General features: G+C 46.3%; 2 protein-coding genes across 2 annotated transcripts; one reads left to right on the top strand and one right to left on the bottom strand.

Annotated features, from left to right (window-relative positions):
• The first annotated feature begins 5,379 nt into the window (after positions 1-5,379).
• Positions 5,380-6,193, top strand: LOC124653841. Its single transcript, XM_047192903.1, has one exon. It carries the CDS (start codon positions 5,481-5,483, stop codon positions 6,042-6,044), a length of 564 nt encoding a protein of 187 aa, XP_047048859.1. The 5' UTR covers positions 5,380-5,480; the 3' UTR covers positions 6,045-6,193.
• Positions 6,194-9,513: 3,320 nt separating this feature from the next.
• LOC124651378 (importin subunit beta-1-like) lies at positions 9,514-14,796 on the bottom strand. The gene is made up of 3 exons (XM_047190473.1): positions 14,681-14,796; positions 11,403-13,827; positions 9,514-10,594 (listed from the first exon to the last, which is right to left on the bottom strand). The coding sequence occupies exons 2-3, from the start codon at positions 13,820-13,822 to the stop codon at positions 10,396-10,398; spliced, it is 2,619 nt and encodes an 872-aa protein (XP_047046429.1). The 5' UTR covers positions 13,823-13,827; positions 14,681-14,796; the 3' UTR covers positions 9,514-10,395.
• Between the last annotated feature and the right edge of the window lie 1,300 nt (positions 14,797-16,096).

Raw genomic sequence — 16,096 nt, 5'->3', positions numbered from 1 at the left:
TGTGGCGGGAGAGGCCCTAGGCGCTCGAACACAGACACGTTGGCTGCCTCCTTCTTTTTCGATTGCATTCGGGCAGCCGCCGATTGTGGGCAATCGGCTCATTCCTGAATCCCAGCAGTGTCCGAAGAAAGGGCAGTCCCAGTGTCTGGCGTTGTCATCTTGCTCCCTTGATGCTTCCGTGGCACAGCGCTCGTGCTCCTCCTCATCGCGATTCTGCCGACGATATCTTCTGGCTTCTCTAGCCAGACGATCTCCTCTATCATCGTAATTGGGCCGCCGGCGTTGGTCATACTGACTCACATATTTGTTGAGGAGGTGATCGGAGAGGGGTCGCTGATATCTTATATTCTTCACCTCTCCCTCCGTGACATAGCGCTTGCCATCATGACGGAGCCGATCGCGTGGAGCGGCCTCCTCTCGTATCCTTGCTATGAGAGCAGCTGCCCTCATCTCCATCTTTGCCGAGTGGTTTCCGGGTCCTACCATGTTGATGCCGAACGAGGGACCCGGCTGGCAACCTTCGGGTAGGTGATTTCCACCATGTTAACGGCGGGGAAGGGTTGGGTGTCGACCTTCATGGCGTATCGGTTGAAAATTAGTCGCCCCTTCTCTATCGCCGCTTGGATGTGCCGACGCCACACCGGCGGTCGTTGGTGGCATGGGAAAGCGAGTTGTGGAATTTGCGGTATGGCTTTCCGTTTAGCTCTTTTGCCGTGGGGAACTTGAGACCTTCGGGAACCGTCAACTCGTTTCTCCTTGAGCAGGAGGTCGAAGATCTGTTCGGTCTTGGTTACGTCAAAATCAAATCCCCCGGGCGGCCCCGGTGGCTTTACCCATTTGCGGGCCACGGGGTTCCCCCCGAGTCCACTCAGCCACTGCTATCTCTTGGCCTCCCGCGAGCACTTCATCTTCCTCCGTATCGACCATAACTATCGCACGCTTGAACTTGTCTTGGTACAGGTCGGGGTGGCGCTGTTCATATGCCGATAGTTTCGAACCATGTGCGCCGGCGAGGGATAATCCGCTTGGGAGGCCATGTCTTTGAGCTGTGTTGCGAGGCCTGCTACCGCCAACTCGATCGCTTCTTTTCGGTTATACGAACCGAATAACATCGGTTCCTAAGATTCCTGAAGCGCCGGATGTATTCTCGTCACCGTTTCCCCGCGCTTCGACGTAGTTGTGCTAGATCGGCAATGCCGGACTCGGAAGCTTCGAATGGTATTGCATATGGAACTCGTTCTTCCAATTGCTTCCAAGACTCGGATGGAGTTTGCTCGGCAAAGAGGTGTACCATCCAAAAGCCGATCCCGTGAGGGACTGTGAAAAGAGCCTCACGCGTAGCTGATCCGACACCGAAGCCGGTCCTAGTTGAGCCAAATATCGGCCGACGTGCTCGATGGAGCCGGAGCCATCCGATCCACCGAATTTGGAGAAGTCGGGGAGCCGATATTTAGGTGGCAGCGGGATCATCTCGTAATCGTCGGGGTACGGCTTGGAATAGCCGATCGCCCTTCTTTTCGGCATCATGCCGAACTCGGTCTCTCGGCATGGTACCGATCCGATCCGCCGTGCTGGCCGTGGGAGTTGCACTCCGAAGATTCGCCGGGGTGGCGTACTTGGCCAGCCATGTGTGCTTTTCCAGCTACGGGCCAGCCTGCGGGAGCCGGGCTCGGGAGTTTCGTCGGTGTGGCGTATTTAGTTAGCCACGTACGCTCTCGTCGCCGACGTTCCTCCTGTCTTCGCCGGAGTCCCCGATGTTGTGGCCTGGTTTGTGAGTGCCCGGTCACCACAATCCGGCACATACATGCACGCGTATCCATGAGGGATCTCCTTAGGCGCCTCCATTAAGAACCGGTAGTCACTAGGGTCGCCACCAATTCGTAGACGAGGAATGCCGGTGTAGTCGGCACTTCGGCAGAGTGCTGCCAACGCATATGGCAGCGGTGGACGGGACTGGAATGGCAACTCTCCTTGATGCGTCCCGAGAGCCGGTCCTGACGGCGAGTACTGGTGGCTCATGATCTCCTGCCGCAGACCCCTGGTGCGTTCCTCCGACGGGGTAGAGAGGTCTATCCCATCGAGCGCACCTTGCGGTGAGAACCCCTTCCATCTGATGCCACGGGAACGGGTTCTATGAAAAGAGCCGATGAGGTCGGCTTCGAGGGTGGCCTTGATCTCGTTGTACTGCTTTTTGAGGTCATCAGGCAGATCCTCGTAGGTGACTGGCGTGCCGTCCGCCATCTCAGATGTAGATGGCGATGTGGTTGATGTAGACGATTGTCCCACCGGGCGTGCCAGAATGTGTTGACCGCCAAAACCCACCGGCGGGCAGCGGCCTTGTCAACACCGTAGAGCCGGGAAGAGTCTAGAGCTGCGGCTGGCCGAGACCCCTCCGAGCGACGGCCCGTAATGCTCTTCTCGGTCACACGCGGCGTTGCGAAGTGCAAGGGCGTGCCACCCGACCTATACCTGGTCGGGGAAGGTGATAGGGATGCCTCGCTTAGTTTCCTGCGGGGCATACATGTAAACATTAAATACGAGCCTCGATCGGCTCTCGGGTTATCCTCGTGAATCGGCTCAAAGAGCCGATCCACCCATGATCCGTGCGGGGTGCACGAATACTTGGTGGTCCTCGCTTGATCAAGATAGAGCTAATGAGATCTACGACGATTTAGGGTTTTCACCGCATAATCGGATCATCCTACTCCAGGTTGGGCCTCGCGGCCACGCACGGTGCTCGTAAGCCGATCCTAAACAAGGCCACAAAACCAACATGATGTTGATCCTCGGAACATCCCGTTTAGGACTTGCGAACGCCACCCTACGTGCCACTGGATCCTCCCCCCTTTGTAAGGCCTAACTATTGCAGATATTAAACTAATCCTTGTAGAACAAGGAGCAATCGTAACGGATCAGATCTACTAAATAATGATCAAGCGGGGTGCCGCCCCCACACCTAAGATAGGCGTGAGGGCGGCTAGATATGCAAGGGTTGCACTACGCAAGCATGCTTAAACGAAGAACAATGCTAACCCTAACACATCTAATGATAACTACGTTGCTCACCATCAAAAGCGCTTCAGTACGAGCAACGCATGAACAACGTGGGGCTTGTGCTGCCTAGATCGCAAGATGCGATCTAGGCAGCATGTCGCTACCTGATAGAAACCCTCGAGACGAAGGAGTTGGCGATGCGCCGAGATTGGTTTGTTTTGGGGTTGAACGTGAGTTGTTGTTTATTCCATAAACCCTAGGTACATATTTATAGTCCAGGGGACTCTCTAATGTGGGCATGCACTAAACCGTGCACGACTAAGATTCTATCTCTAAACTAAAATAGATCTAATATGTTACAGATACACGGGCAATTAAGCCCAACTTGGTATAACAGGCCGATTCATATAATTCTCCACGTATATTTCCTTAAGCCCATCTGGACTGCGGCCCACCTCTGACTCGGTCAAATCTTGGTGATAACACCTTATTACGTGTGTCGCGCTCGTAGTAAAAAAAATAAGCGCGAGGGATGGGGATGGAATGGTTAAGTAACACGAGGAGGACGATTTTAGCCAAAACGGTAGGCGGGGCTTGAAATCAAGTGCAGGTGGGCACAAGTGTTGGCCCGTGCCTCTTGGAGTTTAGTTAAGTTTTCCGCTTGTAATTTTGTGGACTTCCAAATGTGTGAATCATCCGGATCCAATACAAATTCCAGAAATATGTGTCTAGTCCATCCATCCAAACAGCGTGTGGATGTTTTCAATGGTGGAGCCAGGATGTTAGGGAGGGGACCGTCCCACCTAAGATTCGGCCCATATAGCAACTACATAAAAGAAGAAAATAGAAAATAAAAAAGGCTGGGTCCAACTTAGGCATCGCCCACTCTAGCAAATTGGGCAGGATCCGTCATTGTGTATTTTTCTTGAGTCATCTGTGAATTCCGTGTTGGCAGCCATGACAGTGGTATCTCGTTGTCGATTTTCATGGAATGGTGCGATATAAACATGATGTAATTAATCTAAATTCTCTCTAATTAACTAATACAATCTTTTCTACTTAACTAATAGATTATGCTCTCTTCACTCCGTCAATCCGTTAGAAAAACAAATTTGTTGCTGATTTTCCTAACTAGAACAACAAAAGAGGTGCAAATGCGAGTCAATTGTTATTGGGATACATTAGCCGTCCTTATTTTACATGGTTTCCATCATCTCCGTCAATTCTAACATAATGTAAATTGCACCATTTCAGGCGCTCTCACTAGGGAAAACCAGCTATTGCCGTGCTCCTAGCCCTTTACTGTGTGCTCTATGGCCCGGAAAAAAAAAGAACACGGCAAAAAAACTTGGCATGGTAAAGCGGTAAAAAAGAACACGGCAAAAGCAATAACTCAGCAAAGATCCAAAAAAGAAAACGGCAAATAGGGGAACACGGCAAAGGTTGAAGGAGGAATACGGCAAAGGCTACGAACACGGCGAAGGTTGGGACACAAGGCCCTGGTGGCCTCCCAAGACGGCGCCGTCATAGCCAGGCTTTGCCGTGTGTCCCCAATGGAGACACGACAAAGCTCTCTTCTCCTATGCGCAGAACATATCCTGCCAATTATTCGCACGCGAAGGAACCAAACCGGCAGAGGACCTAATGATACTAGTGCAGATAATATATGCCCACACGGACAAAAGCAGGATCCCTGCGTATACATGACTCACGATCTCACCAAGATACAAAGAAGAACTGCTGCATATTTGCCTTTGTTGAAAATAGAATGGATAATAAGCATAATATTGTTCCTTTCGACTTGAATGGCATTTTCAATACTGGCTGACTTATATCACATGTTACCATTTCTTTATTCGTCTGTAATCTTCCCGAAAGATTTTGCCAATGAATTGACAGATTCCTCATGTTGCCAAAAAAATGATTCCCCTGAAGAGGCCTAAGTGGCTAGATTAATTGATTACCAAATACTCCATGAGTCGCTAGTTTGTCATACGGAGTACAATCCATCTGAAGACCCAATTAGTTTTTCCTTGATTAGCTGATTTGCCATACGCCGGGACATAATCACCGCACCAACGTAGCACATCCAGAAAAATTCAGTTCCGGCCGGCAAGCGCGCTGCTCCAGAATGCTGTCGCCACTAGCAAGCACACCATGGCTAGCAGACACCTAGCACTCAGACCATATTCCCCAAGCACCACCAAGCAATCATACCTCGCTGCTTTTGCAAAGGTGGGCGGCAGGAATCAAGTGATTTCAACTGGGGAATAACTTAGCCGGAGAGGAAATGAAACAACCAGCTGACTTTAATTTGGCCACCACCACTCCCCAGCTAGTATAAATAGACCCATACCGGCATGCGCTAAGTTCCGTGCATTCAGCATCAGGTTCCTTGCGTTTTTCATGCATCTGCTTGTTCGTCTCTTCACTATTGCAAAGCCAAGAGCGCAACGCAATATCTCCCCATTACCACGAAAACCGCCATGGACGCAAGCCAGCTCCAGGCCTTCTCCAGGGCCACTCTTCTCGGCCTGGTCCTCGCCTCCATGGTGACCTTGGTGCCGCACGGCCTCTCTTGCCTCAGGGGCCTCCTCTCCGTGTCGCTCCCTTCCGCCGCTTCGGCGATCGTCACGCCGAAGCAGTGTCTCTTCATCTTCTCCAACATCATCGTCGTCTTCCTCGCCAGGGAGTCGAAGCTCCTCTCGCAGAACGGTGCTCGATCCTCCCTGGATGACGAATTAGATGCCTTGGTGCGCGAGCTTGCGGTTTTCGAACCGTCGATCAAGGAGAACCATGCCGCTGCAGAAGAGACCGTCGGAGAAGAACGAAGAGTTGACGAAGCAGCTGTACTCATGAGCACGCAGCAGCTGGGTCAACGTGAAACAGCATCGACTACTTTGGGTATGAAGGAGATGCCAGAAGAAGAGGGTGAAGAGGAGGCGTCGGAGCTGCCTGCTGACGAGCTGCACAGGAGAGTCGAAGACTTCATCGCCAGGTTCAACATGGAGAGGCAGCTCGAGGAGAGGACGATGGTCGTGTGCTTCTAGCTGCTGGGGAGAGTAGCGCCTATGCTTGAGTTTGTAAAGTTATTAAGGTATATTTACCGAAGCTGGTTAATGCACCTTATCAAGTGTAAGCAAAAAATGCATGAAATAATTATCATGCTTTTGATGTATATATCATTCCACGTTTGCTATTATGCAGCAATGTAATCATCTCTTCCCTTTTTATGTGTTCTTGCCGCGTGTTGCTATTATGCGGGCACCCTCAACCTTTCAATTGGTATCTAGCCAAGGGCGTAATGCATATGCCCCGTGCACGGGACATCCCTTGCATGATTGTACCATTGGATTCACTCAGGTTTCACGCTATGAGATCCGTGCGGCCATGTTTTATTAAGTTTCATCAAGTATTTTCAAATAAAATGGCATGCAACTAAATGTAAAAGATTTCATGCACGGGGGGTCACGTGCATGGAACAAACACCACTCTTCGTAGCTGGGTAGCAATATTCCGTTTCCAAGATCCATGGGAGATAGAGAGGCCAGGGGCACTCATGCACCACCGAGAGATAATAGCCGTGCTCGAAGAAAGTAAAATGTGAAAATATAGTTTCTTTTTTTACTTCTACTACCTCTGTCGGGGATTATAAGGCTCAATTGCCAATTTGATAAAACCAAAAAATTCTTCAATTCACCTCATTAATTACTGCATGCACCAATAATTTTGCACGCATGAGAGAAAAGAGAGAGAAAAAAGACATGCATTGGAGGAGAGAGGACAATAAAGAAGATATACCTTATAATTCATAAAAAAATAGAAAATTTATCAGATCTTATAATCCCAAACAGAAGGAGTACAATATAATTCAGATCACAGATAATAACTTGTGTTGATAATAAAGATGAAATGCTATCTCAGTTAGAATGCTATTTTTGAGATATGCTTTTATAAGCAGCGAAATGGTAAATTGCGGTTAGTATGTTATTTGTAAGAGAGGTATCTCTGTCTTGATTGATTGATGATTGATTTTTTTAGGTCTATAAGTAGATTCATGGAACTGCAGCTTAGTGAATAGTGCAAGCTGCACTTTTCGCCTAACTATAGTTGCAATTTTTCAAATCGATTGAGACTTAAGAAGTGAGACCTAACAAAACCACATTTCTAAGAGAACCAACTTGAGGTTGGGTGGTTTGGAGGATGGTTGTACCCTCAGCTCACCAGAGTTTAAACCCTAGTTTTAAAATCTGTGTATCTCATAAAGGCGGAATATTCATTCGGCGAGAGACGACGTTCCTATCGATAGCGAGACGTCTGTGGTGACTTCGTCAATTTCAAGATCCAATCTATCGGCTCGGTCTTTCGGAGGTGCTCGTATAGTGGTAGGGTGTGCGTGTGTGCGTTCATAGGGATGAATGCATGCACGTGTATGTGAGCATCTGTGTTTGTATTGCGTTTCTAAAAAAACACATTTCTAATTTATATGCTCTAAGTGCGATCCGATGTGAAGGTGTCGGCTCTCTTGTGCTGAATTAATAGATTAGTACTACCTCCTTCTTTAAAAACATTGTGTATTAGGCTTCGTAGGTGTAAGCATTTCACCAATAGCATGTTGATCCTGCAAAAAAGAAGGTACTCTATTGATGCGTAAGTTATGTAAAATAAAATTGATTTCATACATTCGTATCCGTCAGTACTTATTTATCGCTATAATTTTATATCACAAAATACACTGTGTAATTGTTGGTTAAAGGCGTGTACTAAAGAAACCTAATGGGCAACATATATTTTGAGGCGGGAGGAGTACGGTCTATGTACTCCGCCTGAAAAGAGATCAATATACACGGGTAGATAGCAAAGTAACATTAACGCTAGAAGCAACGAAGCTTCTCTCGTATCTACACATGTCGCTAGAACAGTGATACCTAACAACTTAACCTATCACGTGATGTCTCGATTATAGTAACAGTTACGAGAACATTTGGTATAGGAGGTGGCGGACATGTGGCTCTAACTTTTTCCGCGGGCTCTAACTTTAACCGTATAATTTGATATGGAATCCGAGTACATGGAGTTCCCCGAGCCATGAAACGTGTGCATCGTGTAGAAGCTTTCCTTCGCTTGCAAGAGTTTGTGGTTTATACTGATGGAAGAATAAAGAAGGCGTCGCAAAGAGAAATCACTCTATCCGTGTCCACGCCTTCTTTCCCACATAGTTTTCAACTGCATAAAGATATATTCTCTTTGGCCTCCAGTGTTAAAGGCGTATAGAATTTTTGGATGTTCATGGTCAAAGAATCAGTTTTGCTTTTCCAGGGAATCGTGAAAGACTAAATGTGATTTCTGGGAAGTATTGTTTGGTTATACTGGTATAATAGGAGAAAGTGTTATACCTACTATCAGCCAATCAAGATAATCCTTTCCTGGGGAATCCCTTGTTTCACAAAAACCACTTGGGGAATCTTGACGTGGCAAGCAATACACGCTTCGTGTGACAACAACCAATCAATGACAAACTCTAGTTTAGAGATGGTAAAACAACTTTAGGATGAGGCGCTCGAACTAATAATCTTCCAACTATGTTTCTGTAAAAACAGCAAATCCTAGTTATCGAGTATAAATCATAATGTTTGGCTAACCCTCAAATAGTACATGATTTATGCCTTTATGGGGCATGTCGTCTTATAATTGCATATGTGCAACTCAGCATATCCACAACAACACACCGCTCATTCTTATCAACTCCCTTCTTCTCTCTCCTAGCTACAGTTTTGGGAGTCACCCAAGGTAAACCAGAGCCAACCTGAGGCCATCCATGACGGCATGCCATTAGGGAAGGGCTAGGCGAGGTGTGGGCTAAATAAAGGTAGGTGTAATATGGTTTAGTGGCGTTTAGATATATGCCAGGAAGAAGGCATGGGATCCCTACATATGGATCTGGTGTTCTTCTCGCAGAGCTCCGCCGGTGGAGATGGATGCGGCAAAGCGAGGAGCTGCAGAGGCTCCAATAAGGCCGAAGATCTATGTGGATTTGGCATCGGTGATCAAAGTTCAGGATCCCCTCATTTTGCTCGTAGTGGAGAGAAGGGGGTTTGATGCTTCTGGCTGCTGGTGGTTGGATCCGTCGTCAACCTCGGTTGAAAGACAACCTCCCTCCGCCATCAGCAGTTGCTTCTTCCAGACAGAGTCGGGAGTTCTTCAAGTGGTCTCAGAGGGCTCTTTGGCTCCAGCGCAAAACCTGATTGCAGAGTTACAGAAACATCGTGCTTAAGGAGCACAACATGATTGCCTTTTCCAACATTCTCAGGTCCTTGGTGCTAAATGTATGAGCTCCTTGGGGACCTATTCCCTGTTCAAAAAAAAGAATACACAACTACGAGTACATAATATAAACTCCACTAGTTTACTCCACAACTAAACATCCACAACTACATAACCACGCAGCACCCAGCTTTAGCGGAATGCCCAGCAATGGTATCATGCATGCACATGTGCCAGGGAAGAGCAGGATAAAGTAAAGGCAAAATCCATATCATTGAACACATTCATCATCATCTTCTCATATACACAGCCAATGATATGACACGTCTGATAGGAGGTGACGGAATTCCACATAATAATACAATTCCTGTAACCAAGAAATACGACTCGACAGCTCTCGCCCGAACAAAACCAGTCCAAGACCTATAATTGTTCTTTTTTCCCTCGCCAGCACAAGCTGAAATGGAACAGCAGCATAGATAACAAAAAAGAGCACTGCTCCGACAACACCTTGAAATAAACCGACGCGACGGCGCACCGTCTCAGTCTTGACCAAAGAGGAACCCTTACAAAACAGTCCAGAATGAATGCAAGACCATGCAAGTATGAAACAAAAAGAAAGGAAGTAAACAGACTACCAGCTCAGGAGGAACATGTCCAACATAGTGAACTTGGACGCCCTGAGCACTACAAAATAATCCTGTGACAATGCATGCAAGCCCCATTTTGCATAATGGATCCAGAAGAAATGGGGCTTTGTAGAGACTGACAATACGACCAAAGTTCGATGCATGCAATGAATGCAGGGGAAAGCAATAGCACCCAGACCATAAGCATGTATGCCAAGCCGAGGGACCATCGCCATGGCAGGCAACAATAGAAGCTCGTCTCACATCCAATAGGAAATGAGGGTTCTGGGCTCCTTTAGAAAAGTTAGCAGGCGGCCAACTTAACCCTCTTTTCCGCAGAAGTGAAAAAGGCTGGGTTGACACATGTATGCATGAGTTAGTGAGGACCTCCGACTCTGCCTTGAGGATTGTGGACTTCTCCAAAGAGCAGGTCTAGACCATGATGCAACCGAAGACCTGGACTCGACGCGTGGATGGATGCAGGTGCAGACTCGAGACCAATGACACATCAACCTGAAACCGCACGGCTGATTGCAATCCTTGCCCAGTCAGCTGATTCTTTGACCAATGGATCATCGGATGATAAGCACTCATCCAAAAATTGCTTGCTTGAGGTGGACTGATTTATCAAAGGACCAGCATGGACACCCAATGTGTCTGCCAGATCCCCCAAGACACCTATTGCAGTCTTCATCACAGAATCATCCCTGATACGGTAAGAGATAGCGTTAGAAAATTATTGTGCAAAAGTGAGTAGCATTGTGCTGGTGTGGCATTGGTGCTTGTGGTTACTAAAAGTGAGACTGGTAATCATATGGGTGTTGTATTGATTGGCTGAGCAGCTTAAGGAGGAGAGATTTTCTATTCTGGCAGTAGACTAAGGTGTCTGTGTGCCAACACATTGTCCTAACTGGATTTGGCCCTAATTTGAATGCAAACAACATGCATGCCTTAGAAGAATAAAAGTGACCAAGCTTAGTCCATGCATAGCAAGAAATCTAAAATTAGTTTCAGAAGGCCATTTATAAATGAAGCCCAAAAATTATTAGCAGTTCATAATGAGAAGTTCACGGACACAGAAATTTTCCAAGCTTAGCTCGACCAAACATACTGCCAAAATCAATTCAAATTTATCAGGCTCCTTTTAAGGTTCTGACATATTGTTACAGCTGTGTTTCTGACATATTGTTACACCAACAGCATGCTAGGGGCAGTGGCAAATAATGAAGTTTCGTAAATGAGTGATACGAATGGATTTGGAATCTTGCAGTGGCATGTGATGAAACTGGTAGTTATTCAGTGGCATATAAGCAATTGTCTGCTTCAAGAAAATAGCTTTAGGATACAATTGATTGATGTATATTTTTTAAGTTACAGCTAGACATTTGCCTACCTATCGTTATCTATGTGTTTGCATGACCAGTTTTCAGATTTGAGCATCCAGAAAGCAGGAAATAAAGATCATGTAAATTAAGTGAAAAATGAAGGATATGGAAGGTATTCTTGACAACTTACATATCCTTGCCATTATAAAGAGCGTCAAGGAACTGAAGAATATGTGGAGCATACGGCATCAGTAATTGTGTCTTAGGCGAACTCTTGAATCCTTGAAGAATACCAGAGTAGGCCTCCAAGATGCCATTCCTTAATTGATTGGTGTAGTCGAGCATTTCATCATCAGCTGCATTTGCATGCGCTGATAGATCTGCTGCACTTTGTAGCATGGGCATGGCATAGATCAAATACTTCTCAAAGTTCTCCCCAATTGCAAGTGCAATATCACCAAAGCATGAGAATATAGGTGGTTTTACAGATCTGTGCAGCTGATTGCTGGATAGATCCTTCAGTAGCTGGGTCATGATGCCGTCACAGTAGGGCAAAATTTTGTCCTCCAGTGCCCTGCACAGGTCACCCACAACGCCTACCGTAATGGCGCATACCTGATACTCTTCAAAGTTCTGAAGTCCCATTTCCAAATACTGATAGAACTGTGCCATGTACTTTGCGAAATTCGAACCGGCTGCATATGCCAATGCACCAATAGAAAGCATAGCCTCCTCATGCACTGTGGCATTCCGACAAGCAAAAACTCTCAGAAACAGATCCATCATCTGATCCGCATACTGTAAGAAGGCAAACTTTGTTGACTCCATCCCTCCCAACTTCTGGATAATGACCTGCAAACAACCACAAAGAAGACCCTGCAGATCGCTCCGCTTCTCCTTCTCATCAGTTGACAACTTTCCTGCTTCAAGTGTCTGGTGGAGTTCCATCATAATCACAGGTACCAGCTGCATAACAATAGGAGCTGTCTGCTCAGTGGAGCACCTGACAACTTCGTTTAGAGTCTCATAAGCTGCAGTACGAAGCCTGGATTCTCCAGCATCCTCTCTGTGACTGGTCACAAGAAGGGCCTGAACAATATCTTGAAAGGAAGGGGTTAATGGCGATGCTGATCCAGCATCCACATAGCCTTGAGCAAGGAAATAGAGTGCCCCACATGCCTTTTCTGCCACATTTGGGACATCCTTCATGCTTTGAAGCAGCACAGTAAGTATTTGCTGGCAGTTCTCAGATGTAATGACAGGAGCAGTTTCAAGTGCAGAACCATGAAGAAACTCGAATATTCTTCCGAGGGTCCAAGCAGTTGTGTCCTTCACATGGTTATTTGGGTCTTTTACCAATGCAGACAACATAAAATTCAAGGCGACATTAACTAGAGGGGTCAGTTTATCAGCTGATGGCCCCTCCAAAATGGATCCAAAAGCATATGTTGCAGCCTCTCTCTGCCTCCATTCAGATTTCGTTATATTCTCCTCAACGAAAGGCATCACAAGAGGCACAATATCATCCCCAACAGTCCTTGCCACCAGGCCTAAACAAGTACCCCCAGCCATTGCAAGATTCCAAGCACCTTCATCCAAGTCTTGGTCGTCTTCCTGCTTGAGGAGAGTCTCCAGCAGCATGGGCACTAAGGCAGGAAGAGCTTGCTTGATAAAATAGTAGCAAGGAACATCAGAATCAGCTGTAAACTCGCTACTGTACTCATCCAATATGTCGATTTCCTCATCACATATGGAACTCCAGAATTCAATAGCCTGAAGTGCAACTGACTCCTCATCTCCCCTCACAGCCTTTGCAGTAATATTAAATATGTCCTGCATGTATGTGGCCAGCTTATCGTAATAAGTAGACGAAATAGCCACCAAACACTCAAAGGCGGCCTGTCTTATCTTCATCTCTGGTGACTGCGTTGCTTCACAAACAACTCTCATAATATAATCGCGCTCCATATCATTGGAGAAGTTAACCTGAGCAAAGCCCAATGCATTGTACAATGCTCGTGTGGCTGCAAGCCTCACTTCGGAGTTCCCTTCAGAAGCATTCATACCCTGAACAACAGCGGTAAGTATCTTGTTGACCTGGTCCTGGTCAACAGCTTCCGGAGAAACTTCCTCACATAAATAACCAAGTGTCTCCAGCGTCGCCTGCTTGACGTTTGGCTGGACCTGATGTATGTTGGAGAGCAATGATGCTATAAGCTCAGGCCATAGCTTCTGGGGGATCTCAATGCCAGCAATCTTCGCAATGACTTGAGAAGACGTAGATCTGGCGCTGGCAACAGGAGATGAGAGAGTTTGCAGCAGCAATGCTTTAATTTGTGCCTTGACACCAGCATCCAGAGACAGCCATCTCTGGAAAAGTTCGTTTTTCCTGTGCTGCTCCTTTGCATCCAGCGCATTCTTGAGGATCAGACCAGCCAACCTGCGGCTCTCCTCCGGTTTTTCATTGTTGGCCAACTCACTTGATAGGGAGAGCAAGAAACTTGGGAGGTTTTGCTCCTGAAACTGCTTGAGGCTTTCTTCAGCATGCTTCCTAACCGAGCCATCAGGAGATTGTGCGCTCAAGAGTATTTGAGTAACATCCAACGACATGTTGACTGTGTAAACACCAAAAGAGGGGTGTCAGATATAGCTTCATATTATAAAAAAATCATGCATCATTAAAGATATATATATATAACTCCTCTCAAATGTAAACTTGGCAAGACAAAAGTAAAGTTCTCTCATGTAACGCCAAACAATCTTATGCAATGTAAATTTGGCAAGACACGAAGTCAGCGTTGAAGCAGGGCACTAATCTTTCTACAATGAGGCGACCAGTGCTTACACAGAATTCTGTAAGAGTGCTGGACACATCTACATATAACCAACTGAACAGAGGAAAGGCAACCTTGCTAGCACAGTGAATACGAATCTCCCAATTCTAAAGAGCTGTATAAAATCTGAGAATACTATGATTATATGCCACTTTTCCTCTAAATCAAAAAGGGAGTACAAAATCTGACAGTAGTCTTCTTTTAAACAAGAACTCATGTTTCTACACGGAATCAGGTCCATGGGTACTACCAAAAGCATCTGCTAACCTGAACTTTTCTACACACTATTTCATCGATAGCACTATTCCTTCTATCATTCGTTCCTCTAGATCGCTCACGCATATGTGAGTACCGCACAGAAGCAGCGATAAAAAATTCCACTGGATAACCGTCAATACTGCACTAAAATAGAGCGAAAAAGAGCCGACGACCAATTGCGCGGGTTACAATTTCAACGCATCCGTCAGATCCGCGTACGCATCAGATCCACCTTATAGCAGACGGAAACCCGCAACAGATCTGCCCGGAAGTTCTACCTTCTGCGCGCTACCTACTTCCTGGCGAAGATGAGAAGAACGGGACGAGGATAGAGATGGGGAGACGGAGGGCGGAGGCGGTGGTCTGCGTCTCTTACCTTCTCGCTGCCTGCCGAGACGGGGAGGCGGTTGGCGGCGAGTGGCGGGACGGAGCTGGCCGGCGCGGGAGCTTCAGCGGGGACGGCTGCGGTGACGGCGGCGGAGAGGTAGTCCGGCGGGGAGGAAGCTCGGCGGTCGGGCGGCGGCGGGATTCGGCGGCGAGGCGAGAGGAGCGGGGAGGGGAGAGGAAATCTGGGGAAAATAAAAGGGGAAATAAGGGTTTTGTTTGGTGTGCTGGGAGCAAGTTGCGCCCGGCGAGGGGCGGATCCTGGCCGTCGGATCTTCGGCGGACGGCCGTGATGAGGTGGGAGGGTTTGATTGGGTGGGAGTATTTTTTTGATTTATCTTGGCTACTTGGCTGGTTTATTGGGTTTGGACGCTATCTGGCTGTTGCTTTCTCCACGATCTTTTTTAGAAGAGAGTCGTGGCTTGAAGAGTCAAGTTGGTTGGTTATTTCTCGGAAGTAGGGTTTGATCGGGTTACTAGTTGGGTTGCTTGAAGCAAACAAATATAAACTCATTGATATCGGAGTAGTTTTTTTTCTCAAGAACCGGCCTGTTTTTTTAATTAAAATTAACATAATTAATGTAGGTAGTAGTAAATATCCGGAATGCCTAAAAATAAGAATATCCAAGTCTAAAATTAATTAGCACAAGTAGGTTCGTCAACTACATAGTTGTGACCTCCTTTGATTGCTAGGCGGAGGGTGTGTTCCCTAGGATGCAAATAAGTGAAAGAGAAGCCAACCAAAAAGACATGTGGGATCATTCTAAATACCAAGGACCAAAGCGTAAATATCTATAAAGAAAAAGGTTCTACAGAAAAGTTTTTACACATAGCTCCGCAATAGATAGTTAGCTATCGAGCCAAAGTTGCAAGATAGGTGATAAATGATTGGGGATTGTGGATGACATGATTTAGTTCGTGTGGGTGAGAGAGAGAAAAATGAATCGACATGTCTAGCAAGAGGCAGAAAAAAAAGGGATGCACATCATTGATAAATCGTCTAAGCCCTACATTAGCTGATCTCCTTTCAAAAATATGTAAGCTTGTAAAATATGTCAACACAAGCTAGGACTAGGCCGAAACATGGGTGTGAAAAGACAACACATTATTAATTTTATAAAAAATTGTAAACCTACTAAACTAAAGGAGTCATAACCCAAATCGTATAACTCTTAAGGATATCAATCGAGTAAGTAGTAAAATATTGGCCCTCTTACTCGGCCAACCAAATGTGATTTTGTAATAACCCTAAATATCGATTTGACAGATCCAATGATCCTCGAAGTGCGAAGAGAGTTTTATTATTTTTATTATTTATTTACTTATTATTTTTATGTTTCCTTTTGTTTTCCATTAGCACTTTCTCTTATGTCTCTTATTGCATTCTTTTTAGCACGATTACGAGAAGA

The sequence above is a fragment of the Lolium rigidum genome, chromosome 5, assembly GCF_022539505.1.
Source record: "Lolium rigidum isolate FL_2022 chromosome 5, APGP_CSIRO_Lrig_0.1, whole genome shotgun sequence".
Classification (NCBI taxonomy): Eukaryota; Viridiplantae; Streptophyta; class Magnoliopsida; order Poales; family Poaceae; genus Lolium; species Lolium rigidum.
The sequence above is the reverse complement of the archived record's forward strand: the minus strand, read 5'-3'. Positions and strand labels throughout refer to the sequence as shown.

Excerpts from the sequence above, each read along its gene's own strand:
- LOC124653841 (XM_047192903.1), top strand. The coding sequence starts at position 5,481 with ATGGACGCAAGCCAGCTCCAGGCCTTCTCCAGGGCCACTCTTCTCGGC.
- LOC124651378 (XM_047190473.1), bottom strand. The coding sequence starts at position 13,822 with ATGTCGTTGGATGTTACTCAAATACTCTTGAGCGCACAATCTCCTGAT. Across the intron at positions 10,595-11,402 it reads CTTTATAATGGCAAGGATAT|GGATGATTCTGTGATGAAGA; the intron begins GTAAGTTGTCAA and ends TTACCGTATCAG.